The 18881-nt window shown below is 44.3% G+C and overlaps 1 protein-coding gene across 2 annotated transcripts; it reads right to left on the bottom strand.

The window, feature by feature from the left end:
* Window positions 1-1287: 1287 nt before the first annotated feature.
* On the bottom strand, window positions 1288-17869 carry LOC133379703 (transmembrane protein 198-like). Of its 2 annotated transcripts, XM_061615470.1 has the most exons (6): window positions 17255-17869; window positions 16798-17033; window positions 11198-11441; window positions 6373-6948; window positions 3385-3533; window positions 1288-2850 (listed from the first exon to the last, which is right to left on the bottom strand). In XM_061615470.1, exons 3-6 carry the CDS (start codon window positions 11388-11390, stop codon window positions 2704-2706), a joined length of 1065 nt encoding a protein of 354 aa, XP_061471454.1. In that variant the 5' UTR covers window positions 11391-11441; window positions 16798-17033; window positions 17255-17869; the 3' UTR covers window positions 1288-2703. The 2 variants fall into 2 exon arrangements, with proteins under 2 accessions (XP_061471454.1, XP_061471453.1); XM_061615469.1 differs by lacking the exon at window positions 16798-17033 and having other exon boundaries at window positions 17255-17867.
* Window positions 17870-18881: the final 1012 nt, after the last annotated feature.

The following is an 18881-nucleotide window of genomic DNA, read 5'->3' as shown; positions in this document are numbered from 1 at the left end:
GCCATGCAAGGGGAAAGGAGAAGGGAGGACAAACTCAAGTTCTTCCACCCCACCCCCCAAACACAACCCACACAAAGCTATTACTGCATTTTGAAGAGAGTCCCATACTCCTTCCAGATCTTCCTCCAGCTGGGACAGTGATTTCCACATTGTAGACTTGGGCACACTACTATACCAATGAATGATCCTACAGTTCCAACATGTTCCTCCATAAAAGAGGCCACACCATTCATCTGAGTGCTTCACTGCTCTGGCTTTGCCTCCTTCCAATCAATTTCTTCTGGAGGAAGGTCATCCTGTCCCATCTTTACATCAGGTGCATTCACTCTCCCAGCACAGAGCAGCAGCAGGACTACAGTTCCTTCTCCTAGTCAGGAGGTACACCCTGAAGAGCAATCGATAATTAAAAATACCCTTTACTATGACACTGTGAACGTATAAACTTCAGTTACTGAAAGTTTAGGAAGCACTGAGCTTAGGGACATGCACCTGGGAGCCCAGATATGTGCACATATATATCCTCTATCTGGATGAAGCTCCAGTCTGTAATCAGATACAGAGTTCTCCCAGGGAAGCAATAAGCCTTCTGCTTCAAATTTAATATATCTGCAGCAGACATTTTTGCAAGGGGAAAGAGCTAGCTATTGATGAGATCATGGGGCACTATAATAGAAAGCTTGACAACTGAGAAATTACTTCTGATTCAACCCAAGTCTCAGACTGGCAACTGCTTGTCTGCTTTTTAGCTTTTGCACACAGTACACCAGAACGTATTTCAATTTACTTCCACTAGAAGGACTTGTTATATACTATATACAGAGGCACACCCTCCCCCGCAGCAACGTCTGGACCTGGGGAAAGAGGGAGACACAAGATAAAGAGTGATGAGAATGTGAGCATCAAGGGGGTAGGAATCAGCCATCCAACCACTTTAGTATGCAGAAACCACCTATGATTTGATGATAGTTTTGAGGGGGAGGATCCATATCTCAGCTGAATGTTTTTGCATGATGGTAGTTCCAGCAAGCACCACATTTGTGCTATTTACAGTTCAGTCAATGGAGGCAGATGGAATTGCAAATAATAATAAGTGCAGTTTCAAAAGGATCCATTCTACTGGCTCTGACACACACACACACACACACACACACACACACACACGTACGTACGTACGTACGTATAGATGCACACCACCTCTCTGATCCCTGTGGAACCCCCTTTCTCTACCCACTCATTTCACCCAACTCAAATGTCTCTAGTATGATCCCTGTACTCACGGAGACAGACTGAACAGCACAAATACATCCATGTTAAGTATTATAAACAGGAGTTATAAAAACAGTAACAAAAAACAATTCACAGGAAACAATCTGCTATATCAAAGAGAGGTCTTTTGACCAGGAGTCAAACCCACTGTGTACACACTGAATTCAGATTAATAGTTTAGGAACTGGAACTTGGGTGGTTAGCCTACAGTTAACAGTGCAACCTGCTTCTTCTTTTTTAATGGTTTAAATCCTTCTCTACGTGTTCTTAAAAGCACCACAATCAAGTCAAACTGAAAACCACTTCAGTGCTGGCAAGGCTCTGTACAGGCTTGATAAAGGCACTTTGAATGACAATTAGAGCCCTATTTGGACATTCATCCCTTATCCGCTTACCTGAGGGGGAAAGGGGGGCCACATCCACTGGCTCCGCTCTCTCCCCATCATACCATTGTAATCAGATGGGTGTCCATGAGCAAACAGGGCTCCGGGAGATAACCTCTGAGCTTAATATGGGTGGTGAGGAGATAGAGAACAACAACTTTCCCTTCTTATATAGACAATATATAGATATAGGGAAAGAGTAACTGAATGGCAAAATTTTCCACAAAGTTCTGTCGTATGGCACATACACAAAAAGAGCAAAATGTTGCAAAGCACCACAGATAGAGCCATTTACCCTCATCAACTTGTAGTAGTGCAACAAACAATTTCAAGTTACCTCCTAGCTATTTTACGCCTGAGGTCAAAAGATTCTATAAGGGCAGTTTATCTAAGCCAAAAGGTACTCAAGATACCACATTGTTTGTGCTAAGGCAAATAAATCCCTTCATTAAAAAAAAGATGCCTATGGCTTAATTCTGCTGTGGGGAACCTTTGGCCCTCCAGATGTTGCTGAATTAAAACTCCAGTCATGCCTGGCCATTGAGCATGGATGCTAATGCTGACAGGAGTTGTAGTTCAGCAACATCTGGAGGGTCAAAGGTTCCCTGTACCTGGCTTAACTGAATCCACACAAAGGCCATTGCTGCGCTAGCTTCAAAGTTAACGGCAGCCAGTTCATTCCTGCATAGTTTGGAAGGCAGCTGTGGATACCCTGCAGAGGAGGTGGTTTTCTTCCTTCATTTGACGTAATTGGAAATAAATTAATAGTGTTTTTTTAAAAATTCCTTTTCTTGTACTACTTTGATTCAGTCACATGTGGCCTCAAGTCCTGGTCCCCCAAGAGGAGCAGGGAAATGAAACCACCTGTTTTTGAACATTTAAAAAAGGATTTTAAACAAATCTATCTATATATGGCTGGCTAGCCAAGGATGTTTGCCTATCAGTCCAGCAGCTGTACAGTAAAAAAAAAAAAAATCAGACCCCCAGCAGGGGGAGGGGCCACATTGGGCTCTGTCCCTGCTTAAGGCACAAGTGGAAGTAGAGACGGCTCCCTTCATAGGCATCCACGGGGAGTGGTGAGGGGAACAGTAGAGCCACAGTCGTAATCCAGGTCCACTGTGGTGTGAGCGCTGGTGCTCAGGTTGCTCAGTGACGTGCCAGTTCCCAGCTGCTGGCGATCACGTAGGCTCTGGATATAACTCTTTGGGGGCAGATGGAGAAAAAGAGAGATGTCAATGCATGAACTAGCAAAGGGGAAACAGCACATTTTGAAATAAGGCAGTGCATGGGGTTCCCCACCCCCCACATTAGGAGCCAATCCACATTTGCACAGGACCTGCCTTATGTCCAACTATACATGTAAAGCAGGTGTGGGGAAGCTCCGGCCCTCTAGATGTTGCTGAACTACAATTCCCATAATCCCTGGCTGTTCGTCATGCTTGTTATGGCAGATGGGAGTTGTTGTTCAGCAACATCTGGAGGGCCAAAGGTCCCCCCCCTCCTGATAGAAAGGGTGGAAGGGAAATACGGGGCTCCCAAGACATAGCAGGCACTTGCAAGGAGCGACAGCTTACGTTCTCATTGGCTGGCTGTAGAGAAGACACTAGGGAAGGCCAAAGAGGCATTCTGAAGGGGGGGAACTGGCTAGGATGAGGGAGCTGGCACTGGAGTTGTAAATGAGAGTAAAGATTAGGCTTATGGAATGTTTGTGACAGAAACTCTTTCAGCCACTCACTGGCGCAAGGACATCTCCTGCACAGCGCTTGACAGCGTTGGGCTTATGTCGGTACGAGCCCTCCTGTGGAACCTGGCTCTGCCTTTTCTTGGCTTCACGCTGCCGGATCCGTAAGAGCTGCAGCTGCTTCTGGCGTCGATTCAGGACCACTGGGCAAGAGGACAAGTGTGTGAAACCAGAGGGAGATCACCCCAAAATTCCTCAAGGAAGCAATGCTAGGAAAGAAAATGAATACTCCCACCCTTCAGCTGTGCGGGACTTCCTTTCCTGACCATACAATCAGTTTTAGAAAAGTTGAGGAAAGACAAAAAAAAATGCCCCGAACAAGTCTCTTTCCGCCCCCCACCCCTCCACGGCTGTGAATACTCCATACATTTAAATCATATGGCTTTCAATTTATGAAAGAATCCTGGGAGCTGTAGTTTTTTTAAGGATGATGGGAATTGTAGCTCTTTGAGCGGCAGGACTCTTTAGAAGAAGCCATGTGCTTAAATGTATGGCGTATACACAACCCCTCCCCCTTCTCCCCCGCCCCCCCCAAGAGAAAGACTGATTTTATGTACAGGGAGGCTAACAGAGTTCTGCACAGTTGTTATCATGCCACATAATACTACATCCCTCAGAATCTGGGCCAACGTTCTCTAGTCTTGGTAATATAAGATGGATATAGTGTCTCATTATTATGATGAGAATGTTAATTTACTACATTTTTATCCCATCCTTCCTCCAAGTAGCTCCGGGGGCTGTAAAACACTGCACTCTTCCCCTACTCCAATTTTATTGTCACAGCTAGAATCCTTTCACTGAGAGACAGTGACTGGCCCAAGGTCTTCCAGTGAGCTTTCAGGACCAAACGGGATTTGAACCTGGGCCTCAGCAAATGCCCTAGTGTGCTGGATGCTGACAACGGGCCTAGGCAGGTACATAGACATTTATGACACAGCACTAGCTGGGTCATATTGCGCCACACACTAGTCTTGCTGCAAATGTGTGGAGCAGGAAAACAATCAGAAGTATTTTATTTATTTATTTATTTATTAATTATTTGATTTATATCCCGCCCTTCCTCCCAGCAGGAGCCCAGGGCGGCAAACAAAAGCACTAAAAACACTTTAAAACATCATAAAAACAGACCTTAAAATACATTAAAACAACTTTTAAAACATTTTTTAAAAGCTTTAAAAACATCTTTAAAAAAAGTGTTGAAAGCATAATGTTTAAAAAAATGTTTTTTAAAAAAACATTAAAAAGTAATTCCAACACAGACGCAGACTGGGATAGGTCTCATCTTAAAAGGCTTGTTGAAAGAGGAAAGTCTTCAAAAGGCACCGAAAAGATAACAGAGATGGTGCCTGTCTAATGTTTAAGGGGAGGGAATTCCACAGGGTAGGTGCCACCACACTAAAGGTCCGTTTCCTATGTTGTGCAGACAGGCCTCCTGTACACCTATTCAGAAAATTTGCATGGATTTGCTTAATTTATATACTGTATCCCACAGAACAATATGTGGCACCAACACTTTGGAATTCCCTCCCCTTAAATATTAGACAGGCACCATCTGTGTTATATTTTTGGTGGCTATTGAAGACCTTCCTCTTTCAACAAGCCTGTTAAGTAGAAACCTTAGCCTAGCCTGAAATTGCTTTGCAAGATGTTTTTAAAAGTTGTTTTTAAGATGTCTTGTTTTAATATATTGTTAAAGATGTTTTAATATGTTTTAAAGTCTTTAGTTTTTAAGATGTTTTAAAGTGCTTTTAGTATTTTTGCTTGCCGTCCCAAGCTCCTTCTGGGAGGAAGGGCAGGATATAAATGTAAGAAATAAATAAAAAAATAAAATATTCAGAAGTTAGTCACATCAAATTCAATGGGACTTAATGCCCAGGTAAGTATACATAATTACATTTATAGACTTTCAGTTCACTCCTCATCCACAGGGTTGTTAATACTTTTGTTGTTGTTTAAGCCCAGAGTTCTGCACTAGAAACAACTGTGACCACATACTATAGACAACCCAATGTATGCAAATGTATGTACATGCAATTTTGCATAACTTTTCATTTCTGCTAAACTTCAGGAGGAACAATGAGCAACACTCTTTGGCACTGAACATTCACCTTCTGGCCACTGAAAAGCAACTCACTCATACATATGCATCCCAAGATTTCATCTAATATTACTTTTATTTTCTTAAAGCCAAATTGCTAGCTCTTAAATGCTTTGAAGATAGGCTTAAAAAGAAAGCCAAAATTCTCAGGGTGGTGAATTCTCTGCACAATGTGACATCTCATGCTTGCCTGGTTCTCCTTCTGCCAGGCTCCACTGTTTCTGATTTTTAGAAAGAGTTTGAAAACACACTTTTACTTGCAAAATAATTAGATGCTGCTCACTATTTCTGAATTCTGACATTGATTCATTGGTTCACGGTTTTATCAATACTTGAGATTTTACCATGGTTAGCTGCCTTGTGACCCCTTTGGTTAAATAATGTTTGACAACAAATCAAACGTTTGGGGACAAAGAGCAGGGAAGGGCTGCCGTCTTCATGTTCTGCTTGTTTACCAGAGGCTAGATGGGCCTTTAATCCAATATACAGCAAGATTTGTTTTATGACAAGGATGGGGAGCCTATAGCCTTCCAGATGTTGTTGGATACAATTCCCATCATCCCCAACCACCGACTATGCTGGTTGTTGTTGATGGGTGTTGGAGTTGTACAATATCTGGAGTGCCACAGGTTCCCCACTCCTGTCTAATGATCTCCAGGAAGCCCCTCGCTTTCACCCTGAATATAAAAACCATTTATCTCCCTCATGATTCTCCTGACCCATGTTTCCCCAGTGCTTCCTCACCAGCTTCCACTTACACGTGTAATAGAAACACAGCAGGGCAGGCGGTGGGGAGATTGGGACAATATGTTCATGCACGCAACAGGCCCACACAGCTAAGTCTACTCCTTTCCCTCAATACGGGCCCAAAGTCTTCCACTTACCATCTGTATGGGAGAAGCCTTCAGCAGTCACTTTCCATTGCAGCAGCACTCCCATCAGGGCTAGTACAGGCCAGGTGGCCAGCACGGCCCAGCCACACCAGCACAGCTGGGAAGAAGGTGCCAAGCGGAGGCGGTCATAGACATGGTGGCCCAGCGCCAGGTTCTCCACAGCATAGTCCAAGCAGAAGACAAGCACTGCACCCCCAAACACTGCTGTGGAGACCACTGTGAAGGCCTTCTGCCAACGCAAGGCCAAGACAGCACCCAAGAGTGCTAAGCCTAGCAGAGATCCAGCAGGAATCCAGGCGCTAGGTAGCTCATACAGAGGCTCAGTGGCCACCAGTCCAGCTGTGGCCACGAGCAAGCCAAGCAGAAGCCCAGTCAGGAACAAGCCAACCGAGTGCACCAGCATCGTGACTAAGCCACATAGGACTCCGATGCCCAGGGCAATGCCAGCGCTGACCTCCAAGCTCAGCTGCGTGTCCAATATACGCTCTTTGTAGCAAAGCAGGAAGATCACGGCAGAGCCAAAGAGCAGGCCAGAGAGAAACATGATGGCTTTGAAACAGCGGTAACCTATTGAGAGAAAGAGGTGCAAGATCAGCAGAGGAAATCTAATTAAGGGGAAGGATAGGTCAAGACAAAGCCTAAGGACAAACGGTTAAAACCAAAATTCTCATTGTGGTTAAGTTAACCTCTTAGATTAAACAACAGAAAACATGGCAAGAAAAAATACCTTGTGGGGAAAAAGAATTGGCCCTGTTTTTGTAAACATTCAGAACAAAGATCTTGTGCAATTTATGACGCAGACTCACTGTTATTACCATTACTGTAGGACAACTTGTTACTTATTTGAAATAGATCAAGTACGGAGGACACACTGTTCTTATAAACTTAGCTACTTCATGTAATTCAAACATGGGGTTGAGATGGGGGTTTTTTTGGGGGGGGAGGGTGTACTTTCTGATTTCTTAAAAGAAAAACAGCAACTCTGTTTTACTGATTTTTTTCAGAATTATGAATCAAGGCAATAAAAAGTTATAACCCTCTCTCCCCTGCCCCATTACTCACTCTTTGCAGGTTAAAATTCCCATGTCAGTTAGTACACATAACAGGTTCATTAAAGCCCCTAATATAAAATACATGGTTGTGTCCAGCCTGCAGAATTGGATTCCAGGTAAGTAATCACTGAATGGCATGATGCACTTTCTGTCTCCCTCGCCAGTTTCAGATTGGCTGTGTTAATTTATCCATGATCAGCAGATCCCAGAACAGCAGATCCCAAATATTTTGTGTCCAGTTGTGACTTTTTTTATGACTGGGTTCGCATAATGGAAAATGAGATGAGGGACACCTTATAAGAGTGTTTCAGATGTATTTTCTATAAGCACGATTATGTTCAGTGAAATATATCTGAGTCCTTGCACTCTCTTGGCAGAAAAGTGTCATCTTTTTTGTGGTGGACATGAGGCAACCTGAAGAAAAGGTGCAACTGCCCCTATGCCATGGAAGGAAACTTGTGGCTCTCCAGATGTTGTTGGACTCCAACCCCCATCAGCCCCAGGCAGCATGGCCAATGGTTAGCAATGGTGTAGTTCCAACAACATAGGGTGGGGGAGGAACAGATTCTCCATCCCTGCATGACATATAATAATGCAGACATCAACAAACAGCTCAGAAGCAGCTGTACAGTCTCCTTTGCAAAAACAGCGTTCTGCTCTCCCTCTGTACATAGGCCTGTTCACACTAATGCACAGGTCTTCTTTCCCCCATATGATTCAGTTACATGTACATGAGCATTTGGAGAAATTTCAGTGTGAACTGTGGAACAGTGACAGCTAGAAACCAGAGAGAAATGAGGAGGAAACTACCTCTGGCTGTCAGCATGTAAAGTGCCTTTTTGCGTGCACACACTCTGATTTTCTGAAGTGTGTAACTGTCACAACAAAGGAGAAGCTTGGAACCAGGCTAGACAGCAGCACATTGTTCAGCTGAACCTATTTCCCAGGACATTTATTTATTTATTTAAAATGTTTCTATCCCTCTCTTCTACCCTATAATAGAGCACTCAGTGCGGCTTACAGTACTATTGAACATGTACATAATAAAAATTGTACACAACAGAGATAACAAAAACATTAAAATAAATTAAGATACATAAAATGCAATTAAAATACTTAAATACAATACACACACACACACACATATATACACATATATATAGGGAGTGGTACTGAAGGAACTCCAGAGGTAAAAATTAACATAGAAGGCATAAAGTCAGTGTCAGGATCTACCCTCAGTCCCTCCCAAAGGCTCTCCAGAACAAGATGATTTTCAGAAGTCTCTGGAAAACCATCAGGGAAGCAGCAGAGAGGGCTTCTTGGGGTAGGGTATTCCAAAGCTTGGGGGCCACAGCTGAAAAGGCTCTCTCCCATGTGCCTGTCAGTCTAACACCTTTCATTCTAGGCACGCAGAGAAGACTAGAAGTAGATGATCTTAAATCCCAGGCAGGTAGATATGGGCGTAAGAGGCCCCTCAGGTACATTGGTCCAGGGCCATTTAGGGCTTTAAAGGTTAGAACCAGCACTTTGAATTGGACCCAGAAACAAATTGGGATATACTGGAACACCCACCCACCCTAGGGTTACCAACCATACTCTTTTAAGAGTACATGTACTCTTTTTGAGATGGTGCAACAGCATACTCTTACTTTTCACTCATCGAAGCCAAATGTACTCTTTTTGAAATGACAAAATGATGGTAACCCTAACCTACCCACACACCCAGATTTGCAGCAGCTAACATTTTTAATTCTTTTTTTTATGTAGCATGGTGCTTGTATTTTGAAGACAAGATTGTGGGGCATGTCAGACCCACATAAATACTTCCTTGCTGCCCACGTATACTAAGGTAAAAGGTAAAGGTGTCCCCACACTTATCGTGCGAGTCGTTTCTGACTCTTAGGGTAACGTCTTGTGACATTTACTAGGCAGACCGCGTATATGGGGTGGGATTGCCAGCTTCTTCCCCGGCCTTTCTTTAAGGGGACATTTTTATTTGACAGATGTTGGAGGATGTGCCCTTGTTATGTATTTGTTTTGCATACCCACATCTTTTTCTTCTGCAGTGCCCATGGGATAACCAGAAGGAAGGCTAGGCTGCAATCCTAACCTCACTTACCTGGGAATAAGCCCTACTAGATTTAATAGGACTTGTTTCTGAGTAGACATGGTTAAGAATGCTTTAAATTGGTAACCATGGACAGTACACAGGTGAGTTAATTAACAACATGGGGATAGACAAGAGGTGCATTATGTTGATTTTAAGCATATCCTTACACTTAAAGTCAGCCCACGCAGAAGGGTTATCCATACCAGCAGTCAGAATGGCTGGAGTGTTGCTGAGGCCTACAACTAAAGATTAATCTCTCATTTCTCAACAAGAGATGTACTTGGTGATAGCAGAGGAGGCAGAGGACAAGAGAGTTGCGCTCTACTGCTTGTTCCAAGAACACCTCCAATCAAAAAATTGGCGTTTTCTCTCATTTCCTGGTGGGAGGAGTACTGAGCTAACATACTCATACTCATTTTAGCCCCATTGGCACCAGTGGGGTGCTACTGTGGAGTACCGGCCAGAGCGTGTGATTAGGACCAGAGATACTTGGGTTCATATTGCCACCCAGACATAAAGCTCACTGGCTGATCTTGAGCCAGTCACACACTTGCAAGGATAAAATGGGGGGGGAGGGGGATAACACAATGTATGCTAACCTGATCTCTTTGGAGGAAGAGAGGAATAAAGGTGTACTAAATAAATAAATGTAGTATAGAGTTATGCTCTACTCCCCCTGGTGGAGCCACAGTGTGTATGCGTGTATGTGTAGGAGAGGAAAGCGAGCTGCAATGTGGGGGCAGCAACACCTTATGCCAGACAGCCCACAACACCCTTCCGTCAACTCAAACCCAGTTGCTCATATATACATATACACATACATATACATATACGTATACATATACAGGAGATCTATGCAACTATAGAGCATGCTGCCTTCAATGTATCTATTTGACCAATGGAGTATCGGCTCTCTTCTTGTTTGGATAATGATGCAACATTGGTAATATAGGCTTACAAACGGCCATGTACTTATCCATCCCTTGGGCATGTACAAATCACTTCTAGGTGACCAGAAGGGCAACTTTTATATACTGGAAAAGTATTGAGTGTTTTGTTTTTGTGCATCAAATGACTAAGGCCCCACCTGCACTCCATGTTTAAAGCAGTTTCATACCACTTTAAACAGCCACGGCTTCCCCCAAAGAATCTTGAGAACCGTAGTTTGTTAAGGGTGCTCAGGGTTGTTAGGAGACCCTCTACTCCCCTCACTGAGTTACAGTCCCCAGAGTGGTTTAACAATAAATCCAATTGAATAATACTGCTTTAAATGTGTAGGGCAGATGGGGCCTAACACAGGCAGGCTAGTAAAACGTATTGCAGCAATAATTTTTGTGGATGCATTGCAAGGGAGTGGTGCATGGCACACTAAACTACTTGTATCACACACACATCTGCGTGTAAGGAAATACCTATGTTTTATGTTATGATGTAAAAGGTACTTAAAGACTGTGCCAACCTCCATGCTGGGAAAATGTGTCCTTCATATCACCTGCTCTCCACATTGCTATGGGAAGCTACCTAATCAAGTAATACAAAAAAAGGATACTTTTAGGAAGGAGCTGTGGGCAACCTCTTGGGGGACAGATGCGGGAAAGGAAGGAAAACCTGAGAGGGGCTTCAGACAGAAATGTCACATTTTATCTCTACTTACCAAAGCAGCAGTAAACTACTCCAAAAACGCAGCAGAGTGCACAGATCACACAGGGCACCACCTCGTAGTGCCTTTCAGTAAGGAGGTTGCAGGGATCCAAGGGAGGTTCACTGGGCTCTGTCATCCCCTGATTAAAACCCTGGGGGTCAGGAGTAAGGGGAACCGGAAGCAGCAATGTAGGATCCATGCTCATCAGCCAGGATGCAGCTCAGCTTTCAAGAGCCATCCAAGCGTGAGGGACAGGCTGCAGAGAGACAGACAGACAGACAGTTGCCACAACCTCTGGCCTAGGGATTTTAGAATGCCAATAACCAACAAGTTCCTCTTCCCCCAGGACCCAGTGTTGATTCAACTCCTTTAGGTTAGGCTACATGGCAAGCAGGAAGCCTAAGACATGGTGCTGGAGGAGTGCAGCGCAAGAGAATGTCTGATGAAAGCAGGTGGGTAGATGGAAGAGTGATGATGGCACAGCTGCAACTGAGTCCCCCTCCCCACCCCCAAGGACTTTTGTTTGGGGGGGGCGGTTATGTGATTACAAACAAGGAGAGGGGCAGCATAAAAAACAACTAACCAAACAGTAGGGGAATCAAAACGATGCTAAAATGTATGAAAAAACATAATTAAGAAAAGATGTCAACTTCCCAACATGTATTGGCAGAAACATTCCTCAGGAGCACAAGGATACCTAGTTAGAATTACATCACTGTGCCCTAGGATCTTACTGTTACACCTCTGTCACTAGAAAGTTTGGGGGGCGGGGGGGAGATTCCTTTTGCCCGTCCCACCATTCCTCAGCCTAAATCTGAAGAACGATTTAAGTTCACTACACAAGGGCATAAATTACATATTTATTAAATCAATCTAATCCACCCACACTGAACCAGGAGTGAAACCAACCAACATGAATGGTATCCCAGTGTCTCACCCACCTCACACACTACATTGCAAAAAGGACTTTGTAGAGCTAGAAGAGGTGCAGAAAAGGCAAATCAAAGTGATCGGGGGACTGGAGAAAGTGTTTGGGAGCTTTTTAACTTAGGGAAAAAAGAAAAGTAAGGGGGCACGGACATGACAGAAGTGTATAAAATTACATATGGTGTAGAAAAAGTGAAGAGAGGGATAGGATTTTTTTCCTCTCTCTCTCTTATAACACTAGAACCTGCAGCCATCTTTACTCTGGCCTTTGACACCTGAGATGTGTGTTTTCAGGTCACACCCTATTCCTGTGACTGTAATTTGGTTTAACTGTTTTAATACTGTATTTTAAATTGTTGTAGCTCACCCTAGGACCTGCTGGTGATGGGTAGGTAATAAATTTATTAACAACAACAACTAAAAATGGTGGAAAATTTAGGACAAGCAAAAGGAAGTACTTCACACGCTGCATGGGCTGCCAACCTTTTTGCAAACCAGAGAAACTGTTGTGGGCACCATACACCCCCCACAACCTATTGTTAGCTGTATCAGAATGTGTCTTTCAAGCCTAATTTCAGTGGGAGGAGGGAACCCTGTAGGCACCCTGGAAGGCCACTCTGGCTCCATGTACACCCATAGATGCCATGTTGACAGCTCCTGCCACAGCACAGAGCTACATTTGACATTTGTTGTCACAAGATATGGGGATACTCACCAACATCAATTGCTTTAGAAGGGGGCTAGCCTAATTTTCCATGAATTTGTCCATCCCCACCCCACCAGGACCATCTGTCACTATCCTATCATGTGTGAAGAACTCCAGTGACTTATTTTATTTATTTATGTTACTTGTAAGCTGCCTTGAAAGGATTTGTATGCTGAAATACATACATACGTGATGGTTATCCATTACTTCCAGGATCAGAGCTGGGAATCACAAGTGGGGAGAGTGCTGTTGCTCTCATGTCTTACTTGTGGGCTTCCCAGAAGAGGCAGCTGGTTGGCCACTGTGGGAAACAGGGGATGCTGGACTAGGTGGGCCTTTGGTCTGAGCCAGCAGGGCTCTTCTATCTGGGTTCACTAGGCCCATCCCCTTCCCCCTCCCAAATGTTTGAGCTGTTCACATGACCCAAGTGGTGAAAAGCATGACTAATCTCTCCACACTCACCCCCAAAAACCCATCTGGAATTGGCAACAGATTATTCCTCCCCTCCCTCCCTCCCTTCCCAAATCTGGCATCCATCACATTAAATCCAAGCCAAGGCTTAAGCATACAACCTCTAACACCTCCCCCTTACACCAGAGAGAGAAGAAATGGGGCAGTTTGGGGGCTGTGAAGGGACACAAAGAGGTGGAAGTCCATAATTACATCTAAATTCAACAACTATTTAAACTTGATCACCAGCCAGGACTTCTGGGTCCTATGCCCAGCTCTGAAGGGAAAGCCTTGTGAATTGGAGCAGGAGGCAGAACAAGGTGCCAGAACTTCTGGGCAATTTTCCCAGCTTCAGGGGAGAAAGTACCCATCATTTTTCATAAGGGTCCTGGGTGAAGGGCAAGGAAATACAGACAGATCTCAAGACATCCCTGTCAGTAGGGTTGCCAAGTGTCCCCCTTCTTGAATAATTGCCTTATCAACGAGCATCTCAGTCTCCCACAGAACATGACAACAAGTTTCCTGATTTCTGTGGAGTGTTTTTTAACTTTTAATGTGCCCTATATCCAACCACTAGTCCCTTTGTATACTTCCTTTGATGGAGAAGTCACTAAATAACAAGTAAAGTTGATGAGGAGATCGATGACCAACAGGAATGCTGGGAACTCAAGGCTGACACTTTCATCAGAAGTCAATGCAGGAATATCCATAATAGACAAGTGGAATATTTGTCCTGGGCACAGGCCTTTGAGGAGCCCAGCACAGCCAGACACTGTGCTGTGTTTGAGGGAGCTACAAGAAAGAAACTTGGACCGCTTTCAAAGAGAATTAGACAAATTCATGGAGATTAAGGTTATAAACGGCTGCTAGTCATCATGGCTATTTGCAGCATCTAGGGTTCAGAGCTAGGATGCTTCTGAATACCAGTAACTGGAGAATAACAACCAGAGAGTGCTACTGTCTTCCTGCCCTGCCTCTCGGCTTCCTATAAGGCATCTGGTTATTTATTTATTTTATTTTATTACATTTTTAGACCGCCCTATAGCATTGAGCTCTCAGGGCGGTGTACAACAGGATAAAACACATTTAAAATACGAGCAAGTGTGAATTTCATTATACAGTTATAAAAACATTTTAAGCACAAGATTAAAAGATTAAAATAAGCATTACAATTACAAAATTTAAACTTAATATGCCATTTAAAATGCCTGGGCAAAGAGGTAGGTTTTTACCTGGCGCCGAAAAGATAGAAGAGAAGGCGCCAGGCGTATCTCGTCAGGGAGGGCATTCCATAATTCGCCGCCAGGAAATAGAATACCTATGGCCTGATCCAGTTACGCTCTTGACCAGTTGCTGGGAATCACGAACAGTACTGTAGTGCTCACATCCTCATCCTGGAGTTCCGATAGGCTACTGTTAAAGCCCTATGTGGTTCAGGACCTCCATACCTAAAGGAACACCTTTCCCCATATGAACCTTCCTGGACTCTGAGATAATCATCTGAGGTTCTTCTGTCCTTCTCACCTCCAAGGAACGTCCAGAAGGTGGCAATGAGACAAAAGGACTTTTCTGTAGCAGCTCCCTATTTATGGAATGCTCTCCCCAGGGAGGTCTGCTTGGTGCCAATTTTGTCATTGTTTCAACGCAGGCAAAGATGCTTTTATTTTCTCAGACATCAGGGCAGCAACAATGATCAGATGTTTTTATTCTGCAATTTAATAAGTTTATGTACTTTTGTTCTTGTATTTTATTCTCATTGCAAATCACCTACTCAGAGCAGACCCATTGAAATGAATGAACCTAGGTTAGTCATGTCTATTCAATGGGTTTCCTATTCTGAGTAGGCCTAGCATGGAATACTACCCAATAAATCTAAACCTGTAAGAACAAAATGCTCCACTTGATGGGGCTTTGGTCTAATCCCACTAGGCTCTTCTTATGTTCTTACAATATGACAAGGAAAAATTAACAGGGAAGCAGTGAGAGTAGGAGATGTCATCTACAAGGGAAGCAGGAGATACATTCACAGAAAGTGTCTCTTACCTGTACAAGGTACCAAAATAGCCTCAGCCAGCCATGAGTATTTGTGGATTACAATTCTCTTATATTATCACCACAAGATGATGCTTGTTTAAATTAATTATTATTCTTGCTACTACTTTCAATTCAGTAGCCTCAGTCACTAACATGGATCCACAACTATGCACTGAAAGAGTTAAAAACCCACTTTTAAATCACCCCAAATGTGATGGGCTAGGAAGAGCACATTAACAGGTAACTTCATTCATTTTAAGCAGTTCAAAGGGCTGTACCTTTGAGTCATGTGCACTTCCTTGCAGAGAAACAACATAAAACCCACAAATAGATAGTCAAGTGTGATGGTCATCCATGCACACATATCAGTTTGTGCATACTGGAAAATAGTAACTGACAGTGGGATGGGACACACAGTGTTATACAGGACATACAATGGCTACACATAGGAAATCACATGAAACCCTCATGCCGATTGTTATGCAAGAACTCTTCGCCTGCAAGAAAATTAAAGATGCATGAAGCACCTTCTACAGCACAATTCTAAGATCATCTACTCAGAAGAAAGTCCCACTGAATTCAATGGGAATTATTTCTAGATAAGTGTGTATAGAACTGCAGCCTTAGCACTTCACTTTCAGGACGTATATCCTGGGATCACCTACCATGTTCAACCTTCTCTAACTTATTCAGCCTTTGCTTGGAAGCAAAAGTACAAAACTTACATATTAACCTCAATTAGTTAATTAAACTCCAACCCAATGCCTAATTTCTAACAGACGTGTCAAACCTTGTCCACTGGAAGCCATGCCCATTACTTTAGAAGCCCTGCTCCTTAACACAAAGTAATTAAGGGCAGGTAGCAGTAATTTGGGGGAGGGGGGAAGATGAAGGGGAAAGCACTCTGTATGTACTCAAAAACATTTTTCTTTATTATTACTTCCATGTATATGATGATCCACCCCCGATTCCAGGGCTGAGACTGAGCCCTAGTTCAAACTAAAATTTAGTCAGACTCCCTGACTCACTGAATATATTTGGTCCACCCCACCCCCCAAAAAAAGCATTTTCAGATGCAGTATTCCACTCCAGTGTATACACATGTGCCACGTTTAGGACTGAGGCTAAACTAATGGCTATTTGTATGTGAATATACGATTTTGGCTACAGAGGTGCTGCTGGCTCCTCTTCCCCCAGCCATGGCTCGAATCCCAGACAGGAAAACGGTGCTGAGTTTAACGGAAATATTCCCTTTGGGATCAGAGAACAAGAATCAGTTTAAAATACCATTAGCTAGCTCGTGTTCAGAGGGAGGAAAGGACACAGCTGGGAATCTAGGAGGTGGGTGGGAGGATTAGCAAGCAATCTCTAAAATTTAGGGCTCGCAACAAAGTTCTGTAGATTGCTAACGAAGTTCCAGAGGCAAATCCACAATAAAATAAAATAAAAGCAATCAAGCTACAGACAGTGGATTCTTTGGTAGGCGGAAGCTTACATTGCTTGCCCCTAGTTCTTTTTTCTTTTGAATTTCGTGCTGAGGTTTCTCAAATATTAAACTGAAGAATGTATTCTACGGAACCTCAGAAGGGCTGATGGGATGACCTGGACCCTGGCAGGAAAGAACTTTTGCTGGCACCTCGCAATTCTTCCTCCACTGTTAATCTCCTCCAGAGATCGCCCCAGTCACACCGATTTGAACTTTAGCCAACTTTCCAGCTTGGCAAAGTCCCCCTGAAATGATGCAAAACATCCCCCAAAAACATTATTCTTACAATTAGAGCGCAAACACAAAAAACAAAAACTATCTTGCTTGGGGAGACTGGGGATGGGTGGATGCAAGAGATACCCTCCCTCGAAGCTTTAAGGCTAAGAATAAAGGCAGTCAGAATTTCTATTCATATCACCGGAAGTCCCACATAAAATAAAAATAAACTCGCTGGTATATAACTTACCAGTCCAAGAAAGGGTCCCCACCACCGCACATAGACAGGACTGGTCTGCAAAAGCAACATCCCACCAGCTCCACCCACACCAGAGAGTAACTGTTGGTAACTGAAAGAACATGCAAAAGAGTTGCCGGATAAAAGATCAATCCCCGCCAGAAGCAACAAATAACCCCCCCCCCGTCTCCCTAATCCCCTTTCCTCCAGTTCAAAACTCGGCAAAATAGTCTTTTCCTACAACAGCTGAAGAGTGACCTCATCAAGCGCTGGGAGGGGCCAGTTAAGAAGCTGGGCGACCCGAAGGGGAGGATAACGGGCTCAGAGAAAGAAAAGAGAAATCTCCTCCTCCATGTTGCTGGCAAACAGCGGGGTGGCGGGAGAGGAAACGGGGCTCTTCAACTTTGCAGCAGCTCACGGGGGGACGGTCATGGAAAGTAGCGACTGGAAAAGAATGGTCTATTTCCCTTTCACTACCCCCCCTCTTTTGGGCAAGGGGGTTGGTTCCTTCCAGTTACTGATAATGGTCTGGTTGTCTTGCGGAGAAAGGGGCAATTTAGACTTCAGATTCTGCGCGCGAGGGGAGTCCTTGGGCGGGCTTATGTAGCGCCGACTGCAGCAGGTCAGGGATGGGGAGGAACCTCTCTCCGTAAACTGTCCTCCGCTATTATTTCCTTCCTTAAAAGCTGGGCTGGTTGGAAACATTTGAAGCCTGGGATTTTACCTTCCCGCCACTGTCCCCTTTTAAAAGCTGGGAAGTTCGAAGATTCAGGAATCCTGCCTGAGCCCCTCAGAAACTCACTTCCCTTAGGAGGGGAGAAGTTGGAGCAGGCCTAGGCTTTGGTGCTGGGTCCCTGATCCACCAGCCTTCACTTCTGGAATGCTGGCAGTGGGCATCCCAAGCAGCAGAGACTCTCTTTGCAGGCTGATTACTGGCCAGCTGTCTGAGCAGGTGCCTGAAGTAAAGCCAGCAACTGGACAAACACAGGCTGGGTGTGGAGCGGACAGAAGTGGGGGTATGGCTTGGAGGACAGGAGCCCCCAATAGAGGATCAGTCTGCTTCCTGGCTGGGAGATCAGACAGCTGGCTGCACTAGCTCATGAGCCCCCAAACATATGGAGACTTGAGGCCTTTTCACATGGGATGCTAAGCTTGCAACGTTGGCTTTCCTGCATCTGTTCTGTAAATGTAGAAACTATGTTGGCCACAGTTAACATTTGATTGGGAAACAATACCCTCATCCTTGCCTGCACAACATTTTCAGATGCGCCAGTAGCACAAAAGACTAAAGGGTGCTTTTCCTGTAATATGTGAAAACACCCTCAGAGTTGGCCCTACTTAGTCTAACCTGCTGGACCTCACTCCGAACCAGAAACTAGGTGGGGAAGCTGGCAATGATTCCAAGGTCCTGTTGGCTCACTCTGCCATTTGAATTCCAGTAAGCCCCAAGCCCTGTGCCATGTCCCAGTTTCTACCATAAGTAATGTAGTGGTGTCAGCAGCCATTCCACCAGAGGCAACAAAGGAGGACAAGAGCAGAGGGTGCCAATAACGGACGCAGTTGAATTAGCTTTGGTCTCTTCTCTTTGTCACTGCAGGAGGGAATGAATGGTCAAGGCTTGGCTTCTCCTGTCCTGATC

The sequence above is a fragment of the Rhineura floridana genome, chromosome 3, assembly GCF_030035675.1.
Source record: "Rhineura floridana isolate rRhiFlo1 chromosome 3, rRhiFlo1.hap2, whole genome shotgun sequence".
In the NCBI taxonomy this organism is placed as follows: Eukaryota; Metazoa; Chordata; class Lepidosauria; order Squamata; family Rhineuridae; genus Rhineura; species Rhineura floridana.
This window is presented reverse-complemented; position numbering and strand designations above follow the sequence as displayed.

Coding starts and splice junctions, on each gene's coding strand:
- LOC133379703 (XM_061615470.1), bottom strand. CDS start 11,390: ATGAGCATGGATCCTACATTGCTGCTTCCGGTTCCCCTTACTCCTGAC. Junction 6,949..11,197: donor AGTAGTTTACTGCTGCTTTG/GTAAGTAGAGAT, acceptor TTCTCTCAATAG/GTTACCGCTGTTTCAAAGCC. Junction 3,534..6,372: donor AGGCTTCTCCCATACAGATG/GTAAGTGGAAGA, acceptor CCTCTTGCCCAG/TGGTCCTGAATCGACGCCAG.